Source organism: Bactrocera oleae, chromosome 4 (genome assembly GCF_042242935.1).
Source record: "Bactrocera oleae isolate idBacOlea1 chromosome 4, idBacOlea1, whole genome shotgun sequence".
In the NCBI taxonomy this organism is placed as follows: domain Eukaryota; kingdom Metazoa; phylum Arthropoda; class Insecta; order Diptera; family Tephritidae; genus Bactrocera; species Bactrocera oleae.
Genome location: NC_091538.1, coordinates 65,860,705 through 65,884,754, shown reverse-complemented (window position 1 = coordinate 65,884,754; position 24,050 = coordinate 65,860,705). Strand labels below are relative to the sequence as shown.

The 24,050-nt window shown below is 34.3% G+C and overlaps 2 protein-coding genes across 3 annotated transcripts in view; one reads left to right on the top strand and one right to left on the bottom strand.

Moving 5' to 3' along the window:
* The window catches only part of LOC106627207 (uncharacterized), a 76,887-nt gene extending 56,016 nt beyond the window's left edge, over positions 1–20,871 (top strand). For both annotated transcript variants that reach the window (XM_070107906.1, XM_014247258.3), the window contains exons 3-6: positions 19,203–19,771; positions 19,831–19,999; positions 20,066–20,209; positions 20,273–20,871. In XM_070107906.1, the coding sequence (XP_069964007.1) occupies positions 19,203–19,771; positions 19,831–19,999; positions 20,066–20,209; positions 20,273–20,617 (1,227 nt within the window). In that variant the 3' untranslated portion in view covers positions 20,618–20,871. The remainder of the gene's footprint in view (positions 1–19,202; positions 19,772–19,830; positions 20,000–20,065; positions 20,210–20,272) is intronic.
* A 1,098-nt stretch (positions 20,872–21,969) lies between these two features.
* LOC106627242 (uncharacterized) lies at positions 21,970–23,665 on the bottom strand. Its single transcript, XM_014247303.3, has 4 exons — positions 23,459–23,665; positions 23,155–23,403; positions 22,968–23,085; positions 21,970–22,911 (listed from the first exon to the last, which is right to left on the bottom strand). The coding sequence occupies exons 1-4, from the start codon at positions 23,538–23,540 to the stop codon at positions 22,728–22,730; spliced, it is 633 nt and encodes a 210-aa protein (XP_014102778.1). The 5' UTR covers positions 23,541–23,665; the 3' UTR covers positions 21,970–22,727.
* Between the last annotated feature and the right edge of the window lie 385 nt (positions 23,666–24,050).

Below are 24,050 nucleotides of genomic sequence, written 5' to 3'. Positions count from 1 at the left end.
ACTTACCCACACAGTTTTTATTATATCGATCTGAAATCCTTTTCTCAAGTCCTTTTTTTCCTTAAGAAACATGTCGGACCACTTTAGCATATAGCTGCCATACAGCCTAACTGAGCAAAATGAAGTCATTACATGAAAAACTGTGTTATTTGACAAGATATCGTCACGAAATTTGTCATGGATTTTTTTCTAAAGCAACGCTATAATCTCCGAATATATCATTTAGATCGGATTACTATAGCATATAGCTGCCATACAAGCTGATCGTTCAAAATCTAGTACTTAGATGGAAAACGTTTCTATTTGAGAGGAAATTTCCTAACGAAATTTAATATAGTTATTATCCAAGGCAAATTTGTTCAGATTGGATCGCTATAGCTGACATTACAATCGATCAAAATCAATATAAAGACCTTTTTTCCTTATTAACTAATCTTAATACGACTTGCAGGTTGTTTATATCAAACAACGTGACTAGAAAGAACTAGAAAAACGTTTTCCACTGGATGCAAAGCGTTGGTCGGTTACGCTTTCAGGTGAGGAGTTATACATATATATATTTGCTATTTGAAATGCAGCTGTGAATGGTATTATAGCTACCGAAGTTAACGCTTTATTTTTTTTTTAAATAATACGTAATAATAAAATTATTTTTTATTTATTTTTAAATACATCGAACATTTTATAATTTTATAAAGTTTACCCAAACAAGCATACAATTTACATAAAGACAACTGAATATTTCATGGCATTCCCTTTCATTATTCAATACATTATGTGTACGACAAGGCATACAGCCGCTGTTTACACAAATGCATAAACATGCGAATGGCGAATGAGTGCTTGCTACTTTTATGTATTTTTTAATATTAATATGATTTATGTACATGCATAAATAAATTTAAACAAAGCGCTAAAACAGATTTGATTACTGCAAACATGACATTTGTTTGTGCTGCGCGTGATTAAATCACCGAAAACAGCAAAAGTCCACGCGAACACAGACACAACCACAAAATAATATAAAACCTCTGTAAAAAATATAAACATAATTTTTGGTCATTAGTTTTTGGAATGTACATAAAATAAAAGTACTGTTTCGGTTGGTATCAAATATTTTGAAATTTTTTGATAATAATAAAAAAATTAAAAAAATGTTACATCGAAATTTTATAATCAAAATTTTAATGTTGCTGGATTTGATATTATTGATATTCGAAATGTATGACCGGCGAATTTTACGATTTTTAATAGAATTTTTTAATTTTTAGATCTCTCTCTCTTTTTAAATATTATAAGATTATCTGTGAACGCCATGGCGTATACTGCTTAATTTTTGAGGTATAGAATTTTCAACGGGGACAACTCTACAACCAGATGTTAAGCTAAATACTTGTGTTTTTCATATAAGTGCGAATTGCCATGCAAAAACCTGCACAACAACAATGCTTTCAAATCTATATTTCGGATATAATGAACAAATTGCTGTATTTAGAGCGCAAACTATTCTAAATAGACTCTACAAGCTTTAAAACAAGGTCACTATACCTAGTTTGCTTTTCGAAGACATCATAAGCCAATACCTCTTTAAAACCGAAACGGAAGACAAAATTTTTTGGTTGTCAAACAAGTTTGTGCCGAGAGATTGGACTTTAAGTAGTAAAATAATTTTTTGGTTTTTCCAAGTTAGGCTACAAAATTGAAATACTTGCCCTCAAATTTCGAAATTAGGCTCACTTTTGTAATACTTATTTTAGTTATAGTACGTGAGTTTCTTGAGAAGTAAAAATATGTAGACCATCCCTCTCCTCCTCACATTTCTATGGTATATAACATTTTTCGATGAAGTCTATGTGACAAATGTGATAAGGATTCAAATTCGAGCCAGTAATTTTGAAATATGTAAATGTTACCACTACTTTGTTTTTCAGTAAGCTTACGATTGCCATTTCGATATAGGCCAGGTCGATATAAGATTCAGGAAAGTTGGATACTTGAAAGAGTTCATACTCGGAGTTCTGTAATTCTCTCCTTCTTTGACTGCATCCCTGAAAATTTAGATCACTGATAAAGCTGTTAAAGTTGTATGGAGGAAGATGAGGTGCAAACTTTCAAACACTTTCGCCTCCATTGTCCAACATTAGCAAGTGGTTGAAACATTTCGGCAGTTATATCTTCGGCGAACTTAGCAAAGGAGCTGGCATTGATATTAGCCGTCTCAACAAATTTGTGGCAGGCTCAAAGCACTTTGCTGGTTTTTATGAATATTTCTATACCGTTTAAGTTTCGCAGGAAAGCTCGACAGGTTTTCATAAAGCTGTCTCAGAAATGTTTCAAAATCCCAACGCATCGCTTAAGACGCGATTTCCAAAACATTCCAAATATATTAACTTGTTTCACCATTTTAATTGTAAACTGAAATAAATTTTACTATTTTTAAGTTTTATTTCATTTTCCCTAAAATATGTAGGACTACATTCCAGCTTGCTGGGTGGCTCTACATGGCCGGCTGCGTTAGAGTGTTCACCACAGGCTGTTAGCAGCAGTTCTTGCCAACGCGCACACCGATTTTATTCTCGCGTCTTTGGGCCACCCTATGCTCATCTATGTACACAACAATGCTCTGCGCCCGCTTCAACTTTTTTTGCGTACGCGGCACTGCGCTGTGCGACATTTAAATTAAGTTCATAATTTAACCTTTTGTGTATATTTCTTCCATTGTTTTGTCCTCTTTAACTTTGTATTCGCCTCGGTTTGGCCGTCTGTTGCTCTGCAGGCAATCAGTGCCATCATTTGATACTCTTTAGCCCCGGCATTCGCACATACTCAATTTAACACATGAGTACTTGCATATATGAGCCACTTCGTTCATGCTACCCAATATGCCTCTCAACCACGCCACCTTCGTTTTACCGTCTGATAGCGGCAATATGTGCAGTCAATATTTGCAACTCTGCAATCTGCTGTTGTTTTTCGATTTTTCCGATTTTTCGATTTATTCGGTATTTTGATTGTGCCGTTTTGCCACGCTCTGCTTTCTTCTTGCATCTTGCGGCATAAATACTACTACTTGGCGAACAGTAACAACCGAGTTATTGTTTTTGTTGTTGCCATATTATTTACATCGTTTGGCTGGCATTTATTTATCAATGGCGGATTTCATTGCTGCTCATCCGCCGCTGCTCTTTCGTAGTTTCGACAATCTCAGCGCTAGCAAGGAGCAATGCGAGCATTTTCAGCATTCCTTAATGGCCCGCTCCTCTGCTCTGACACTCAAATCGCTCTCTCTACTCTTTCCACTTATTTGCCAGTATGTGTGTGCGTGTATGATGCATCGATATGCTTTCGTTTATCCTCGTCCATGTGACGGTAGCATTATTTATGCTCATAAAGTGTGAAAAATTAAAAGATCATCATTCATCAATCAATTATCGCCGTTATGGCACGGGAAATTGCATTTTCCCTCTGCCACGTGTGGCATGAATTTTTTTACCCCTGAATTTATGCAATATACAAGTATGTATGCTTTATGGCTATTTTATGATCATAACCCAATGAGAGGAGGAGCGCTGAAGTACCTTGCATATAAAAATTTCATTACATTCAGTAAATATGATTTTAATATATTTTAATTTGCTGGTAGATAAATGATACATTACATCTTGAATTATTGAGAGCTCATGACAGTTGTCCGAGCGTAAGAAATCAGCTTCGCAATTCATAAAATGAACAAGTGGTAATTGGACAATTTATGGTGTTGTACATTTATTTATTGTTGAGAGTTTATAGTGTGAAAAATGGAGCGTATGCTGTCAGTAAATATGAAAAATATTTATTGCAACGAAATTCTATTGCGCAACATAATTCCGATACCTTTCAGTGTTTAGAACGCTATCATTGAAAGTCGAAACCGATGTATATTTCTTTTTGATAATTTGGCTTTTTGTAATGTAGAGTCGAGTTGCCACATATTCGAACTTTTTAGGAAAATAATCAATAAAATAATGAAAAATAATAAAACAAACGCTAGAATTTAAAACAACTTAATGTTGAGTATTTTAAGGGAGGGTTGCCACTTGTTTAAAAATTATAATTCAATAAATTGTTCAGATAAGTAGATTTTTACAATATGAGCACCACACTAAAAAGATTTAAAAATATGGAAAAATTGTTGGCAGCGTTGCCACCTATTTAAAACGTATAATTCAATATAAAAATTTAAAAAATTAGCAACAAACTAAAAAAATTTAAAAATATGTTGAACACTTTTTGAGGAGGATTGCCATCTGCTTAAAAAATTTAATTCAATAAAATTGTTCAGTGAAGTACAATTTTTCAATATAAGTGCCATACTAAAAAGATTTAAAAAGATGAAACTATTTTTGAGAAGTATTGCCACCTACTTAAAATTTGTAACTCAATTTTTGAAAGGCAGCAAATTAATGTTTTTCAGAGGGGTTACCAGCTGTTATGAGGGTTCCAGTAAAATTGTTACGAGCAACATTATTTAAATATAGATATCAAGCTAAATAGGTTTAATAAAACTTTACTTGCCGTTGAAAATGTTTTTTAAAGAGTTGCCAGCTATTGCTTGTTATTGAATTAAACTGGTAAAATAATTTGAACACTACAATATCTGCATCAAATTAAAGAGATAATAAAAATAACGGTACTGAAAAATTAAAGAAATGTGTTCAGGTTAGGTTAAGTTAAGATGTCGATCCTAAGAGGATCTATCTTGGACAGCTGAGAACGCTGGTCCATTATGGCAACTAAAACTGCTAAAACCTGGATCATAAGACCCTTACAGATCGACAAAGCGCTTTGAGCTTATCACAAATTTGTTGAGACAGCTAATATCAGTTTCAGATAAGGTAAGACGACCGAGATGTTTCAGCCTCAGTCTGCCAAAGGCACTGCCAAAGGCAGGATAATGATGGAGAAAAAGTCTGGAGGTTTCCATCTCACCGTCCTCCATACTACTTTGATAATTAGCCTTAACGTATGAATGTCTATTAAACAGTATCCAGTAAGAGCTCCTACGACTGCGGCAAGATGAACATTGTTCAGGGCAAGTAGTTCAGAAGATCTCTTAGGTTCTACTCTAGGCCAGAAGAATTACGCAGTCGCACAGGAACTGGTCATCGAGCAGCCTGAGGGACTAGTTCGGGTATATACAGACAAACTGACAGACGGACATGGCTCATCTTTAACTCAGCTTATCAAGCGGATCATTTATATATGTATTTTATAGGGTCTTCGACGTTTCTTTTTGGGTGCACTGTGCAGACTATAATCATCATTGAAGTTAAAAATTAAAAATTAAAATAAATTTATAATTTAGAAACTTCATTCTTTAAATGAACTGTTTATTTTCGTACAAGATTTAATTGATTTATACTCGATATTTTCATATCGAGATATTTTAATAAATCCGTAATGATACCTTTACTTAATTCACCAAAAATAAATTAACCAAAACTAACTTGATGCACAAAAGCCAACCAAGTAATAGATATATCGTAAGGATATTCAGCCAAGTGCATTTACTTGGGCAATGAATTCCAATCGGCAGGCATTTAATGGTCTGGCATTACATTTACACATTGCTGCCATGCCGTAATAAACACAATAACCGTTAGAGCAACAAATGTGGATATAAAAGCAAGCCAGCAACAACCAGAATAACAAGAACAACAACAAAAGCAACAATCCGAAAAAAAATTGCTGGTGAAAATTGCAACAATGTGGCAAACTTTAAACTATGCAATGATTGCAGAACACTTGAGTGCTCGTGTCCTTCATTTGAGTGCGATTGCTTGTCTGCGTGTTAGTGTGTGAATATGTGTGTGTGTGTATGCGCTCAGCAACAGTTTCTATGTACATGTTTATAAACGTATATTGGCAATACCTACAGAAGCTCAAGTTTACTGTCGCCTGCAACTGTAAATTGCAATTGCAAATTGTCGTGTAATCTAAACTTTTGCAGTGCAAAAGGATGAAAATTCCAAATATGCGAAATAAACAAGTGGCCATTTGCCATAGCAAACAATAATAATAACAACAACAAAAGCAGACGTTACAAAGCGCAATAATGGAAAGAGAGTGCATTTTAAAAACACATATCTATAATAGTTGCAACAACAAAGCTAGTTGTGTGTTGTTGTTGGGTGTGGAAGTGAAGAAAATAAAAATCACAAAAATTCGGAAAAACTTAGCCGCCACTTGTTATGTGTTAGAAAACTCAAATTGACCATCGTATTTACAAGTTGTGACTAGTTGCTGGCGGTGTGAAGAAAAGAGCACACTAAATGAATGCATAGAAATTGCACAAACAAGCATTTGTTAAGTAATATTACTTAAATTTGTTGAAGTTTTGTTTGTGAAATTACCGGTATACATAGATATGGACATATGTGTATATGTAATTTTCAAAACATAGACAACTCTAGTAAGCATTTTGCTAATGACTAGTTTTAGACTTTTGCCATTTAAATTAGCTCGTTAGAAAGGAATGTTGTCGTCTCGATATAGTGTAGTTACATATTTATGACATATTTACCTTCTTTAATAGTTCATAAGCCATTTTTATTTCGGGAAGAGAGAGATATACTTAGGTTAGGTTAGATCATGTAAAGTAACCCAGAATCCCATTTGGACAGCTGTGAACGCTGGTCCTTTGTAATTAACAAAACTCCTTAATATGCTTCACCAGACTCTCATAGATCGATGAATGGCTCTGAGCCTACCACAAATTTGTTAAGATGGCTAATATCAATCCCAGTCACTTCGCCAGGTTTGCCGAAAATGTCCCGCGCTGTTTCCACCTCAGTCTGGCAAAAGCTAGAGATGAGCAAGTTGTTCAGAGTACCTTTTGCGTTTCACTCTCAGCCAGAAGTAGCTCGCAGCCACACCAGTTTTGTTTGTTGCGCAGCGCTTGTCAAGCTGACGGTCCATAAATCCAACGCTAGAGGCCAGCGTAGTACCGACTAGTTTGCCCTTTCTAGCAAGCTTATCGACTTCGCAGTTTCCAGCAATTACGCTGTGTGCTGGCACCCAATAAAGTCTGATAGATCAGAAAGATACACGTTCTTTAGCTGACTTCTAAGAGAAATCTACAAAATTAAGTCTTCCATTCCCCATTCCATTCTGTTATATTGATAATATAAATATTTGCAGGAAACCATTTAACATAAAAAAAATATTTTGGAAAAATTGCGATTTCGCTCGATATACCTTTCATCGCTTTGGCCCGTTTGAAAAAATATTTTTTCTGACATCCGACAAGTGCTGCGCCACTTTGATAAGTTTAGCAACGAAAAGAAGTTACACGAGACCAAATATAGAGCATAGGGTGAATGGAGCTGCAGTTTGTAGCCTAATTCGACCGAGTTAGCCATGGTGACGGCGTAGGGCTGAGCCGCTGGATTGTCATCGTGAATAACCACTTTTTTCTTTGTCAAATTGGTGTTTGTTTTCTGCAATTGGGAGTCGAATCACCCCAATAATTTTGCATAGGAAAGCCTTGCGAGGATTTCCTTTTCTCTAGATAAGTGAGTAATATCATACCTTGGTAATTTGCAGAAAACAGTGACCGATTCGACAGTCTTCTTTTTTCTTTGAAGCAGGTAGCCATTTTGACTGTTTCTTGATCTCTGTTGTATGTCAGTGGAACCAACAGTAACAAAAAATACTTTGAGTTTGTTTCATGGAGTGAGTTTGTTATCCGCAAAGAGCAAATATGGCACCAATCGCACCGTCAGCTTTCTCATGCCAATATTTTTGGCAAGATATGCCCCAAGTGTTTTTTTAAAATATCAAATATCTCAGATATAATCTCAAAAATATGAATTATTGAGGAAATCTAAATTTTACAGACCAAAATATCGATTTTAAAGCATTGAAGGCACTTAGACACGAGTTGAGACGCGTTTCTTATGAAATAGGCTAAAGTAGAAGCTGCTTGAGGCGAAGTGCAGGCTAATCTAAAGAGACCCGCAAAACGCAAAATTACAAAGACGTATAAATTTACATTGGAAAGAAGTCTCAAGTGTCTTAATTAATAGAAATATCCTTATCACTCGCCATATTGTTACGAATCTTAATTAAATATATTGTATTTTCTGTTGATCAAAATATATTTAGAGTCAAATACCTACGGATTAGCTTAATATGAATAGGCCAAACTATATTGTAGGACAAACACTCTTGAAATACTAAAACTTCATCAGGGTTGTTATCATACAAATATTTTCTAGGATTGAGCCGTTGCCTAGTTTAAAACACTCACACCCAACAGCAAAAAGGTTCAGTCAAGCGTAAGACACCTCATCAAAAGTTGTTATTACATCAGCAAGTAGATATGTATAATAAATAAAAAGTAAATTAGTTGTTATCAAATGGAATAATTAAGTATATGCATAGGAAATATGTTTATTGAAGTAAAAATAGAATTTTAGACTCTCAAACACCAATAATCATATACCTAATATACTTGTATAATATTGTACCTTAAACGTACCTCTAAAATCCCTCTATCTTTATACCAGTCGCATTAACAAACTTTATGCTAAAAACCCTTAACGGTAAAAGATTTCCAACCCAAAAATATAAATAATAAAAAACATATTGCAAAAGAAAACTGTGCGAACAATCACTTAAAAGCATTTCCTAGCATTTCATTTCATCCAACCAATATTTGTGCCACATTTTTTCCCACGCGCACACTTTTTCTGCTGCGTAAAACACAAACAAAACCCGGATCAACACCAAACGGCAAAAGAGCATTACCGCAAGGGATTGACAAAGGAACACTCTATTCTTAACGCACCAACGACTTTATGACACACAATATTTACTTTACACTTAAGTAATTCCTTCCTGAATCAAACAAAAATCGACCTATGTAATAATCGGATGCCTGCAGCCTGACCCGCATTGTTGTAGTAAATATAATCCCAGTGCGTTATTGGGACATTTGTCATGGTTTGCGGCAATCAGCACTTTTAGGTGTACGCAGCTATACATACACACACACACACCTGTGTACTGGCATGCCTTTCGATAAGTACAAGGAAATATGAGAATTTACGGTGTCATAGGCAATAGATCCCTCAGCTATTCAGCGCCAAGCAGCAAATGAAATATGTATATATTTTTAACAAAATACAATCGTTTTAGTGGAATTTCCCCACAGAATATTACTGCTACCAGCTAGATTTAAATGCCGCGTGTCACACTAGCCAACGGCATAAATGTGGATGGAGAGTGGCGCTTCGCACCTAGCGGCGGTAGTGAGTGCGTGCTGGTTAGTCTATGAAATATACTTGATGAAGGTTTACAGTTCATTTTCTTTTCAATTTGTTGCCACTGCCACGCAGCGATATGCCAGGCGCTCGTTATTGGTTGTTGGTTGTTGTTGTGCACAACAACACATGCTTGCCTACCGCCATATGTGTGGCAGGCCTTGTGGCTATATGTTGTTGTTGTTATTGCGATTTTACGCACAACTTAACAAGGATAGATCGGTATGAGTGTATGTGTGTGTTCCTAGTTGCTAGGCGCAGGGGTGCCGCGGTGCTGCCATGTCGAGTGCCAAGCCTGTTAAATGTGTATCAGCTGTGCGCAAGTGCTTACATGCACATGTATGTATGTATGTGTATGCCATGCCGTACGAACTGCCGCGATGCAGCAATGTAATAAACGCCAAGAAAAATATTTTCATCTCAAATCAAACAAGCAACAACGGCGACGCTGGTGGTGACGCAAGCGGCGCAGACTTGCATGTTGTGGCAGAATTGTAATAGGCAAGTGAAAGTGAAGGGGGAAAAAGCAAATAAATGAAAATTCCACAGATTTTTATTTTTCACATATTTTACATTTTATTTGTTGCGCTTGCACCGTTATTCGCTATTGTTTGTTGATGTATTGAATGTGTTGTTATTTAATAAAAAAAAAACAAAAAAAACCAAAAACAATAACATAAAAATAAATTCAAATCAACAGCAACGCTTGAGTGACAACCCAAGTGCTGTGTGCGGGGGCGTATGAGTAACCTAGTGAAACGATGTAAGCAATATAGGGTTGCCCACCTACATACATAAAAATGTATAAACATGTGTGCTATACCTACATGCAAGTTGGGTTCTGTGAAGTGTGTCAGCAAACTATTGAAACAATTTAAAATGGCAGCCCGCAAATACCGAGCACAAGCATAGTTGTGCGGCTGCAAGGCGGCGCAAACACAACAATGACATATTTTGAAAAATATATGGACTTTTTTCTTCCACTCGACAATAAATTAGAATTATACACTGCAAATATGTTTGTACATCTGTATGTATGTATGCAGTGGCATGTGTGGCTTAGTGTTGTGTGTCGCTTAATCGTAGGCTGAACTAATTTTTTTTTCTTTTTCATTTTTGGTATAATTCACAAAAATTTTTGCGCCTGCAAAAAATTGTTTTCGTTGCGCCATTTATATGAAAAAATTCGAGTGGTAATTTGCAAAATGTGCATACGTCGCGACAAACAATAATATTTGCTATATGTCCTTAAAGCAAATAAATATTTTAGGCAAATTTTTACATTTTCAAGAACTTTTATTGCCAGCAAACACACACATACAAGCATAAAAACGATATACTATTTGCGCTTTATGCTCTGATTTTCTCTTCATATATCTTTTTTGCTATTCATAAGTCTTTTTTTACACTTGATATTAAATTTATTTCCATTTCCATTTCAAACCACTGACTGACCTTTTGAGCCCTCAAATGCCTGCGATACTTTCATCTGCTCTGACAGAGGTCAAAGACACACATTTTTTTTTATTTTTTATTTTTGCATCAAATGACAGCCATGACCAGGGTTGTGTTTGGCATTATTTGATATGTGAAAAGAGCTATGATAAATTTAATAATAAAATAAATCAGTTTAATAAAAAGTGACAAGCATGTAATGTGTTGACATTTTAAGCCTTGAGTGGAGTACTTAATAAAGTAAATAGTTTGTTGCAAATAGTGAGTGAAATTTTGTGAATACTCAACTTGAATAATAAATGGTTTATTTTAATTTCCAATAAAATATATGAATTTATATTAATAATAAAGTAAAGTCAACAGTGCTTTATGTGGCTTAAAAGCATAATTTCATGAATAAAAAATGAAGTTAATTAATTTATTTGTATATAGATATGACAGTTCTCTGCAAAGTCATTTATAAATGTAGAGCAATTGAATTGATTTCATTTTAAATGAAAAAAATTAAAAATAATTTCTTTTTAATTATTTACTCGAAGTATGATTTTGCAATTGTACATTTGCATAACAATCTGGCATTGGTTTAAAGCACCTGTAATACAATTTATTTATTACAAAAATTAATAAATTGCCTAAAATCATAGTGCAAAATACATGGCAACCCTAAACTAAAAAACTGTTGATACAAATCTACTAAAGATTTCTAAAATTTTTGTTAATAAAAAAAATCAGCAACCAAATAGGAGCCCAAAGCATAGTGAAAAATTATATGGCAACCCTAAAAAACATATTTTGACGTAAAGCTAATCGAGATGTATATATATAATAAAATTAGTAACAAAATTGGAATAAAAAATCTTATGAAATATATCTATGGCAACCCTAACATATGATTTTTATTATAAATCTGCTCAAGATTTCTTAAACTTATTGTCATATATGAATACAAAAGGCAACAAAATAAGAACGAAAAGTCATAGTGAAAAATTATATGGCAACACTATTTAAATTTGTTTTTAAAGTTCGTTTGTAGACAATCATTGCTATTTTATACCTAAAATTTTCTCTAAACTTTAAACCGCCATAGTTGATATGCCTGCCATATACTCTCACGTGTGGCATACGCAGACGTGCCACGCAATCCAGAAAATCCCAGCGCACGTTTGTCCGGCCACGAAATGTCACAAAACCGCGCGCGCGCGCACACAGACCGCTGGCGTCGACACATAAGCTCAAGAGCAACGCGCATAAAAACGCCAGCGACAATGCGAAATCGACAAGTTGCACCTGAATATTCGACAAGTTGCTGATGTGTTCAAAGCTGATGATGGCACCGAATCCGTTCGGCTCCTGAGAGTTATACTGTCGATGTCGATGACAAGTGCAAAGCTGTCAAACTGTTTTTAGTGCTACTATTGTTGCCATCGCTTGAGCTTGCGGCAAGAATCAACAAGTCGGTCAATCAGTCAGCATGCAGGCACAGACGATATGCAAACGCCATGGGTGAGGAGTGTCGAGTTTTGTTCCTTTGTGTCACGGCGGCGCCAATGACGGGGCAATAAATCAATTATGAAGTTAAATAGCACAGCAAGACAATATATTAGTGAATAGCAATGCACAGAGAATTCGATATATGCAAATATGTACCTAATTACAAATGTATAAATTTGTGGCGATAAAGGTTGGAGCTATGCGGTTGTAGTCTGAGAAATGTGTATCAATGCATATATGATTATATGTGTACGCAAAAGCAATGTGGTGACTATTTAATATTCCTTTTAAGAATGTTTTGCATATTTTTCACAAGAATGCACACATCTCTGCATTACATATATAATTTATGTACCTATATAAGCTCTGCAGATTAGTTAAGTACAAATTTAAATTTTTCTAAAGCCAAATATTATTGTTGTAACAAGTTTAAAATGGGTACTTATTATGTCCACTAGCTTTTCTGAAAATTTTCAAGTTATATTTATACAAATAACATATCCATTTAGTCAACGGCGCCAGCATGTTACTCATACGCCTGGCCACACCGGAATTTTTTATAACCCTTGTTCAGGTATATTAAGCTTTTCACGATGTTTATAACACCTTATAAATTATAAATATTATATACTTGTATAAATGAACAGCATAATGAGCTTAGCCATGTCTTTCTGTATACATGCGAACTAATTTCTGAGTTTTTGAGATATCGATCTGAAATTTTGCACACGTCCTTTTCTCTCTAGAATGCTGCACATTTGTCGAAACGGGCAATATCAGAACACTATATATACTCCATGCCATACACACATGCCATACAAACTGACCGATCAAAATCAATTTCTAAATACAGTGTTCAGATCGGAGATACGGTTTTTTCTTGTTTTTATAAAATTTAATATCCTACGAATGAAGGTTTGGGGAAATTATAATAATTATAGTAATTTATAAAACATGTTATCATCCGAATGATTTCCAAATTATCAATATAATTATTAATTGATATAGAGATTGACTCAAATAGCTAAAACCATGGGACCAGAACGGGCGGGTTCGGGAACATCTTAACAATTTTTTTGTATGATCGAATGTAGCTTTCATTTTTCCGACAATTCCGATAATTCGATTATTTTCTAAAATTTTTAGTGATTTCTCAAAATTTCTATTTAGTTATTTTTAAATTTTTCTCAGAAATTTTTTTTTTTTACTTCTGAAAATCTATTCCTAACCGCATTTGAGCGAGAGTTTTGCACTTCGATAACGTTTTTCTAAAAATCAAGCGGTTTATGCTTTAAAACTTTCCAAAATTGTCTACAATTCAAGCCACCCAATATTTAAACAATTCTCTCCACCAGGACTCCCTCTCTCTGCCTCTTCGTGAGTGACAATCAAATACAGAAAACATCTCACAGCAAATCACAAAACAAACCGAATCACCAAACGGACAAAGCAAAATACCTTTTATAAAATAAATGCTGACCAAAGGACTTCACTTTTTTTTTCTATTTGACAATTTTTTTACTTATTCCGGTTTGGATTGTAAATGAAATGCTGTTAACGTCAAAAGTGTGCGATAATATGTAAAGTGGCAACGTAAACAGGCTATGACATTAATTGGTCACGGAATTGTTAGGAGCGCGTGACATATACGCGTTAATACATACACACACAGATTTTCTCGGCCAAGCAGCGCGGTGGTGCAGCGGCAACATCAACGAAGTTTGAGTGTCGGAAAATGGTAAATGATGCAAGTTCGTAAGCGCCAAACAAGGTGAGATGCAAGAAAATGTGACTTAACTAAAAATGACCAACAACGCTGACAACCTAAAGAGGGTTATGTCAGAACAAAGTAGAGAAAATGAAACAACTAAAATTCGGTACAATATGAAAGACGTAAAGCAGTGAAGCAGGAAGACATTGAAAGATTGTAATAAAGTTGAAAAAAAAAAAAATTTACAACAAAACACAATAAGAAGCAAAGTTCTGGGCAAACTATGTTGTACGCTGTTGTGGTATTTAAGGGATTCTAGGCATGCCGTAATGCTAGTGGCAGAGCATGCAAACTAACTAAACTAACTTCGTAAGTATAGCAGAGACCTGTAGGCATTTGTCTCTGGGAGAATTAGGTGAAAAAAATCACCTCATAATTAGGTGAAATGGTCGTTGTGTTAGTAAACAACACAGGGAAATAATAACAACTACTACTTCAAAACATTTTGCATGTTATGTGCGGTCTAAGTTTGCTTAACTGCACAGTGTTTATTTTTCAGGAATTGGTTGCAACAAATTTATGAGTGTTATGAGTCACTAAAAGCCTAATTAAAAGAGTTAGATTACAATTTTTAGATATATTGAGTACAATATTTACATTTTTATTAGAGAATTGCATGAATGCCATACATTTTTTATACAGGTATATTTTATTTATCGAAGAATTTCATAAAAAATATCTTTCTTCTATATACAAGAGTATTAGAACCGAAGAAGGCTGAAGCGACTAAGGACCATATTAAAAAAATCTGTTATATATGAGACGATTGTTATGGTTAGTTGATTGGTTGAAAAGAGAGATCGAAATAATGTCTGAGTTCAAGCGGTCGCTCTTAAGCATAAGCTTTATAGAAAGTAAAAACTTTTTACCGATTTAATGAACTCATAAAAATTTAGAATTTTAAGTCACATAAAAGTCAAGAAAGAATTTTTTGCGAATTTTTTTAAGAGGCATTTAATTTCATAAAAATAAATAAAAGATGTAAATTTTCATAATTGAATGTAGTTTAATTAAATATCAGCGACTCATTTTAAAAGCTTTTAGATTCACTTGATGCCGTAGCAGATCTCCAGGAGCACCTATGAAAGATGGTGTCTGGCGATGGAAAAGATTTTTCTGCTTAAAATTATCTCAAATCCAAAAACCCAAAAAAATATGTATATTAATTACTATAGATAAGTACAGATAATGATCAAAAGATTAGTCAAAACTTTTTTTTTTGACGAATTGGCGGCTTTTCGATAAAAGTTGGTTTTTGTGGCAAAAAAGTTACTCTTCAGATTATGGTAAAAAATCGAAAATATTGTCAAAAATCTTGTCCCTTCAGTCATTACCTAAACCTAGATATACGGAAGGTCTCGTAAAAGTTTCAAGTTTATTGGCTAAGCCGTTTCGATAAAATTTGCCTCACCGCCTCTGAGAACAGCCTTTCGTAAAAATGTGTTTAAAGTTTCGGGAACCGAATACAAAATTCTGACAAATACGTTCATACCTCCCAAACTATTTGATTGATTAACTTTAAATTCACAAGTGGATTTAACACTTTAAGATCGACTTTTAGACTGTTCCGCATAGAGAATGATTTTGCGAATGATCTTATTTATTTTGAGAAGACCTGTGCCCTTTAGTTCATATTCAAGGCACTAAAATAATTACAAATTTAAATTACAGTTTCAATCAAATTTTGACACTGATTCGCTTTGATTATTGATGCTTTATAATTTACCTTTGAATATTATTTCATTATTTAAATAATGGTGGGTGCTATTAGTTTGAAGTCGACTGTGGACGATTGTTAGATAGCACTGCTATAAGTTTATATAACTTTAGGTTTTAGTTAGAACACCAATTGCCCTATCACTTTTACAAACCACCCCACTGTGCAGTGCTATTATGTATATTATTATTATTTTTTTATTTCTGCTAATCTTTTTTGCAAGTTTTTATTCTGTCCAGTGGTTGAAGTTGCAGCACTCCAACTAGCAACTGTTGTCAAAGTTAGTTGAGCTTAGTTTTTAGTTTTTTATTTCGACAAATATCTCAACTTAATGCGCAACATAACTTTTTACAGCAGAACTTACTTAACACCGTAGAAAAGTAACGAAGATGAAACGTGAGTGCTGTGCAGCAAGTATATCGAAATTAGGACGTGTGCGACCAACCAACCAGGCATGGCAAAATATTTCTAAACAGGATTTAGTTAAATGCGGAGATTTTTAGTAGAAACTTTGCAAAGATTTCGGTTAAAGCTCTTCTTTAATGCCACAGATTAGGTGTTGATGCTGTGATTTTGTGCTTAAAAAATTGAAGTAGTGTTGGGGAATATTAATTTGAAATTTAAGTAACCAGAAAAAAGTGTGATCTTCTTTGGCGAATATATTCCTGAGCACCATGTCTTGGACAACAATCTATGTCAATTTTGTTGAGGGTATCTCGTCAAATAAAAAAGTTTTCCATATAAGGACTTAATTTTGATCGGCCAGTTTGTATGACAGCTATATTCAATAGTATTCCGTTTCCGAAAGAGCGAGAAATGCAAAGAAATAGAGTGAGAAAAATATCGATATGCCAAAAGAAAGAGAAAAAGAGAAAGGAAATTTGTTTGTGATGTATCTACAATAAAATTAATCTGTGAGATCCCTCAATAATCTAAAAAGCAAGTTGTGATATCATTAAGAAATAAAAGTATATAATATTAAAATTAAATAAACACTTGAAATTGTTTTCGGAACATCTTTGATAGCATAAATAAGATCAGAAACCACGCAGCAGCCTACCTAAAAGGAGGACAACGAATTAGATGAAGATTTATCACAATTCACGCGACCTTCAGGCAACCGCTTTCTTCGCTTGCAATGACTTTCTAAACAACTACATGAAATACAATTTATACGCGCCTCAAACTTTGCATGCAAGTTGTTGAAACAACTTTTCGCCATAATCTCATTATTGTATTACACAAGGCATTTATGTATGTGTATATGTGCACCACTATGTGACAAGCATATACATTCCAAAATATTCTCAGAATTTGATCAGGATATACGTGCTAGCAAGTCGGCGCTCATGCAAAAATAAAAACCAAAAAACTCAACTTTTATTGACTTTACGCAGAGTATTGTTTTCAAAGCGAAAAATACAAATAGTTAGCTTACCAAGAAATCCTTCACCATGCATATTCTTATGTGCACTATCTTGTGCGAAAGTGTCGCTACGCATAATCCTCTCATGGTTGGTTATAAGATTTGACCGCACTTACATATTTAATCATCGATTACAGGCGTGTTGGCAAAGTTTTTGCATCGTATATCTGATCGCCAAGAAGAAATTTAAGTCACTTTTGGGTACACGGCAGGCATACAAGCATAAATTCACGTGTTGTCACTCATACGCCCGGTTGAGCATTTGTGGAAAGTTGGGAATTTTTCGCAAAAAAAGGGTTTAGCTGTGTGTTAACTGTCTATGGTTTACTTGTATGTGTATGTACGTGCATGTGAAATTGCGTGTTACTTGTCTTTTCTTTCACTTGACAGCCTTTGAAAAGAAAATTGTAATCCGATTTGAGGTAAAAGTTTCCACAACTCGTTACACTGAAAAATATGCATTCATATATGTATATATATATATATGTATATATGCGTATATTTATATAAAACGTGGTTACCTGTGTATGTATTGTGCATTATATTATATTTACATATATTTACACTTAAATTTAAGTATTTTATTATCGTTTCTAAGGATATAGTTCGTTTCTCCTTCGCAGATTCTCGTATCATAAAGAAATATAATCGAGTTTAATAAAAAAAAAAGAGTCACCGCAAAATATACAATTCAATAAATTTGTTATATGTAAATTTTTGAGGGAAGCTTTGACCATTTTTCTCTAAAAGCTCGACCTTTTTGTTAATTAATTTTATTATTATTTTTTGCTTTATTTCCTTCGCCAAATATTCCTCTACGCTCTTAAATTGAACTCTTCTCATATCACCACATAGTAGACATCCTTAAACTTAACATAGCGATTCACTAAAGCTAGCATAAGTTCAATTGTAATTAAGTTATTTCTAGAGCAATTCGAAGTCTAACATTTCACTCTCTTCTGAGATTCAATCATAGAACATCGACACTTAACAGTATTCAAATAAAAGCTGTTAAAAACATTATACTTTCACTTTTTTTTACGCAAAATCAAATCTTTATTATCGCCTTCAAACTAGGCTCCTAAACCAATATAAGAATCCCAATGCATAATCCAATTTTCCATACTCACTAGATTGTTAAACAGTTTCGACGTTATACTCATAAAATTTCGTATTGTCAGCAGTAATAATGCATTCAGCTACAATACTTTGTCAAGCATCTCTTTTGCGACCTCTAACTAACGTCGTTTTTGCAAAAGTCTGATCTTTTGGTAATAGTCATTGACATTGACACACTTCATAGTAGTGTAAAGTCGATCCATAAGACATTTTGAGATCCTTTAGTATCTCCCTGATCCCAACGCCACGTTTTTCAAGCACTGTTTCTTTAACTTTTTCGACGCGGCATAAGGCAAGTTTCCGATGACTTCAGGCCCTTCGCCATTCATTGAAAACACAAAATTTCAAGCAAACTCTTAGTTCAAATATTTTTCATGGTAAAAAATCGTCATTTAAAATTTTAACAATCTTTCATATGTAACATAACCTCAAAATACATATCTCAGAAATCTAATACTTTAGCTTTAGGTTATAGCTATAAAAAATGTATATATAGAGGTCAAAGACGGATCTTAAAAAAGTAAAATTTCTTGTTTCAAAAGTATTGGCTTGTCTTTGAAATCTTATAACATCTCTTACATAGGCTTGACAGGCAAAATGTTGGAATGAAAGAAAAACGTGGGTGGAGCCTTTAATTTGATTTTCCTATGAACGCATACATATAATAATTAAAAAAAAAAAAAACTTCGAAAGCATTCGATTTTAGAAAATATTGAAAAATACAGAAAAACAGAGAAATTACTTTTTTACTGAAGACTCAAACTCAGAAAAAAATTGGTTCGTCCAATACTCAAAAAGAGTAGTAGTAGCCGTATTGTGTAATGATTACACAATATTAATTTTAAAATATTTTTAAAAATGTATTCATACTTTTCTGTGCACAACAAAATTCACCCATTACTTTCCCACACATTCCAGGTGCTTTTCGTCATTGTTTCGACGTCGTTATGCATTTCGCGAGTCGTCACCTTACGTCCCGTCGGCAATGATGATTACATTCAAAACAGCGCTGATGACAACAATAATCCCTTTGTGGCAGCGCGACAACGACTAAAGCAACAACAACTCCGGTACGAACGAGCCAAGTATAAATACTTTGCTGATAATCATCAGCACAGAGCTTATGATTTAAATTATAACAATAACAACAATATGGCATACAGTGATTATTTGCAACAACAACAGCAGCAACGATTACAAAATGGAATTGCAAGCATTGGAAAAACAAGCATCAAAGAATCCCAAGCGAAAGCCAGTCACAAGCACGACTCAGCGCTCGACGATTTTCCACCAACACCGGAAGAGGCAACGGAGAAAGTGGCAACAAAGAAGAAATCTGATTTAAATGAAATATTTGGTGCATATCAGCATGCAGCGCGTATACATAACGCAGCGAACAACAAAGATGTTAAGAGAAATTTGCGCAGCGATTACGAAGTATCGAATGGCGAGTCCCAGCATAGTGGTATGTGTGCCCAGAACGAAATGTAAGTGGCATGTCGCTTTGATTAATTAACTATTTCGCTGTAACGCTTGCAACTTTCAGCGCGAAGAGCTACCATCAAACGAAATTTGCGCGCCGTTCAGCAGCGCTGTCCATCGATCAAAGTGCTGGGGATTCTGAGAATGAAGAGGAGCTCGATTTGGGTCTGCCTTATGGCATACAGAATGTGCGCAAACGTATGGCGCGCCATAAGCCAGATCATACCAAATCGGTGAGTATACTAAATACCAAAAAAAAAAACCAACTTGTTTTAATAAAATTATTATTCTTTCTGCAGATCACTTATCAGTCGCTGTGCCCCACAAAACGCATCGCGATACCGCTCGAGACTTCCGGCTACGAATATCGCCCCAGTAATTATATAGAAGTCACGTGCGCACATTATACACCAGCACATAGCTATGAGTTGAGAAAAAATCGCGTAAGTTTCACCAATTGTAAGCAACACCAAATCAAACTCATTAATTTTGCTCTCAATTCACAGATTTGCTCAGAGGCGGGCTTCTCCTGCATCCAACTGAATCGCACCATTCACCTGATAAGACGCAATAAAGCATCCAGTGACGAGTGTTGGGAGTCGGAAATACGCATTGTGCCCTCGGGTTGTGAATGTATGTGGCCAAAGCATGACAATGGCGATATCGCAGCCTACCATGAGGCGCAGAAGCGTTTTGGCGCGTATGCGAATGTGCAGGCAAATGCCGATTATGAACAGGGCGAGGGCTATCGTCAGATACAGCCGCAACAAGCTGAACTGTTCGGTATCAATGGATTGCGTCGTAATGGGAATACCAATGGCGTTGGCTTTGAGGCCTTTGAGTACAATTGAGGCATTTTTTTTTTTTATTGATGACGACTTACTTGTTTGCTGACGACGCTAATGACAACGAGAGCTATCTAATTTCGTAAAGTGATTTTAAACGCATAAAATAGGAACCAGTGCTAATTATGTAATTGAAAGTACCGTACAAATAAATACGTAGCATAAATTTAGTTTGCAATAAAGGAACAAATTTTTTATTTATGTATAAATATGTATGTGTGTGTTTAGATTTCTAGTCAATAAAAAATCAATAAAGTCAATATTTTTATGATTGAGCGCATTCCTTCTTAAGATCTGTTGGGGAACCTAAAAATTATGCAAGAATGGCACAAATAGAGGTTACGGTGGTTTCGTCCCGTTACTTTTTTTTTTTTGAAAGAAAATATATAGTGTGTAACTATATTCAGAAGGGTTTTTTTTTTTTTAATTTGAACGTTTACCATATTTAAGAGAAACGTGTATAAAAAAAAAGTATTACTCAAAGCATTGCCCATTTGAAGCTATATTATTCCCACGTCTTTTCGGCAATTTGTGGATTCTATCTCAAAAAAAATGTCAGGTTTACGGCCAACAATGAATCTAGCCAATTTTCGATACCCTGTTCTGATGTGAACCGTATTCCAGTGAGCCCAATCTGCATCGTTTAGAGCAAATGGATAGTGTCAGAAGAGGCAAGGTATGTCTATAAGGCGAATGAAAGATTTTATCTCGTGTCTAATCGTAAAGTGCGGGCGTTTTTTGGCAATCGCTCACTTCAAATTGATTCGCTGTAGTCGGCAGCGTTTCCCATTAATGGTTTCACCCGGTTTTAGAAGCTCTTAATACACACGCACTTTTGATCCCACCAAATACAAACAGAGCTTTATATACTTAAATATAACTATATATGTGAATCTTACCCAATTTGAGTAGGATATATTCTTTGACAGCATTCACTTTAAAATTTTTGAAGCAAAATCTTGAATTTTGACTACCCTTTACGCTGCAATAAACAACCCAAAGTATTTTTAAACTTTCATTTTAGGGAAATCTTAGAAAATGTAAAAGGAAAGCGTAAGAGGAAAAAGTATTTCTGTGGTGTACTTATACAAAAACAGTGTCATTAATATCCTATTATTCAAAATTTTACATTATGTCAGTTTCGTCTGCCTTAAGTTTGGCATAGTTGTGCGAAATTTTGATATTTAAAATTCTTCATAACATTTAGATCACTCACACGAATTTTGTCCATATCTTGGCTAACAACAAACCACTGTGTACTTCTTCCTCGTTTAGAATTTTTAAAAGCAATTTTTGCAAAATTTAAGCTTCCACCACTTCACAAAGGCACTTGTTATTATAAAAAAAAAGTGTAGAAATCGTTTTCACGTTCGTTTTTTATTAACAGTACGCGCCCGCCACGAATTTACAAATTTTAGGTATAACGGATATGTAATTTTTTCAAATGTCATCAGGCAATTAGAGTTACTATGTGTATAAAATTTTTGTGAAATTAAAACTCGATTTTATATTGAAATATTGACTTCAATTGACTAAATTAAGTTTTTTAAATGAAAAACTACCTCATAACATAACCGATACAAATTATTATTAATTGCTTACAAGTATTTTATGCGTTTATAGCTTTTTATAATTAATATTTTAAGCGGTTTTAAAGACAAAAGCACATAAACATATTAAAAAGACTATGGCAACCAACGATTTTGAACCAACCTCGTCATCAAACATATCTTCTCCAGCCTTCAAAGTTGTAATCTTGCATTCTATGAACGTTGCTTAGATATGGTATTTTCGTCATAGTACAGGATCCAACCAATTTCAAGGGAATTATGTTAGGGCTTAAATTTATCCGAAGAGATTTTTTAAATTTGAATGTCTTATTGTTATATATCATAAAGATCCGTGTAAATGTGCGAACTAATTCCATATTTCACTATTCTATCATAACACAAGCAAGAACCTTCCAGACAACTTTTTTCCAATTTTACATATTAATATATTTGAAATGTGATGTCAGTATACTTTTGAAGTGCTTTACAAAATTAATATTAAGTACAAACAAAACGCTTTGTGCTTATCGATTAGATTAAAAACATTTAAATAGGAGCACAGTAAGTCATAGTAAACGCAATGGTTCATGTTTAGCCTGCCTTATAATTTCCATAGCTTTTAAGCGAATATTTTCAAATACCACTGCTTGCGATTCACTCGCATCGATTGTATGCCACAACTCTGTTTGCTCCTCACAAAGGCGATCGAACACACTGGCCACTTTAGACTGAAATTCTCTCTTTTCATATCTGTATCAATAAATGCAATCAATTAAATTAAAACTCTAAAATTTAATATTTCATACCTTTCTCCGCCAAAATCACCACGTTGAATTAGATGCTCAATTGGCGCTTTTAAGTAGAATACAGCATCTGGTCGTAAAAGTCCTTGCTCTGGAGCCATGCACCAATTGAAATCCATGCCTTAAGTATGCAATTGAATATATAATATACTTGTTACATTATTAGACGTCAACTATTTCATCATTTCACCTTTTGCAACACTGTATGCCACACCGGAATATGAATATCTATCAACAACCAAAGTAGTGCCCGCATTTAGTAAATCCTGCATTTCTTTAAGAAACTCCCAACGATTAGCGGAAAACAGCAAATGAATTACTTGATCATTCAATTCTTTGGAATTTTTCAAGTATGAATTTATTGTGCTGCCAATTTCCGTAGTGCGGCTAGGAAAATGCATGTGCTTTGCTGGGTAGCCGTTACTGCTTAGAAATTCGTCTGCAAATATGAATGAACTATGTAATTTACTAATTATTATTTATTTACAACTTACACAACAACCGGCTTTGTGACGATTTTCCACTTCGATCACATCCTTCCAAAACAATAAAAGCACCACGTTTAACAGTTCTCATATTTTTATTTTAGTTTAACATAAAATCGTACAAAATTAAAACTTACAAGACTCAATTATTCTTCGAAGAATCATAGAAATAGTTCTGCCATCTCTGTCTTTCTCTTTATTATTCTCGAACGCTACATTTAGCGGCAAATGAAAACAAACAATTTAGCAGCTGTTATGCGGAAATTCGCAAAAACGAAGATGCCATATTTAGAAGACGTATTTACACACGTGGGTATAACTAATTTTACTTATATCAATTTTTTATTATATTATATTATACGAAGTAAAAGCGATATGAAATCGGATTAAATACAAATTTCTTCGCTGTGATTAAATTTACTTTAAGAACTTGGGATAGGTTAAAATCATATCATATGATACTTAAAACCACTTATTAACAAGAAAACTTCAAAATATATATGAAACCTGTGGAAAATCTATTGTTACATACATTAATTTTTATACTCCACAATAATATATTAAGTAAATTATGAAGCTACTCAATATATTAACCACAAGA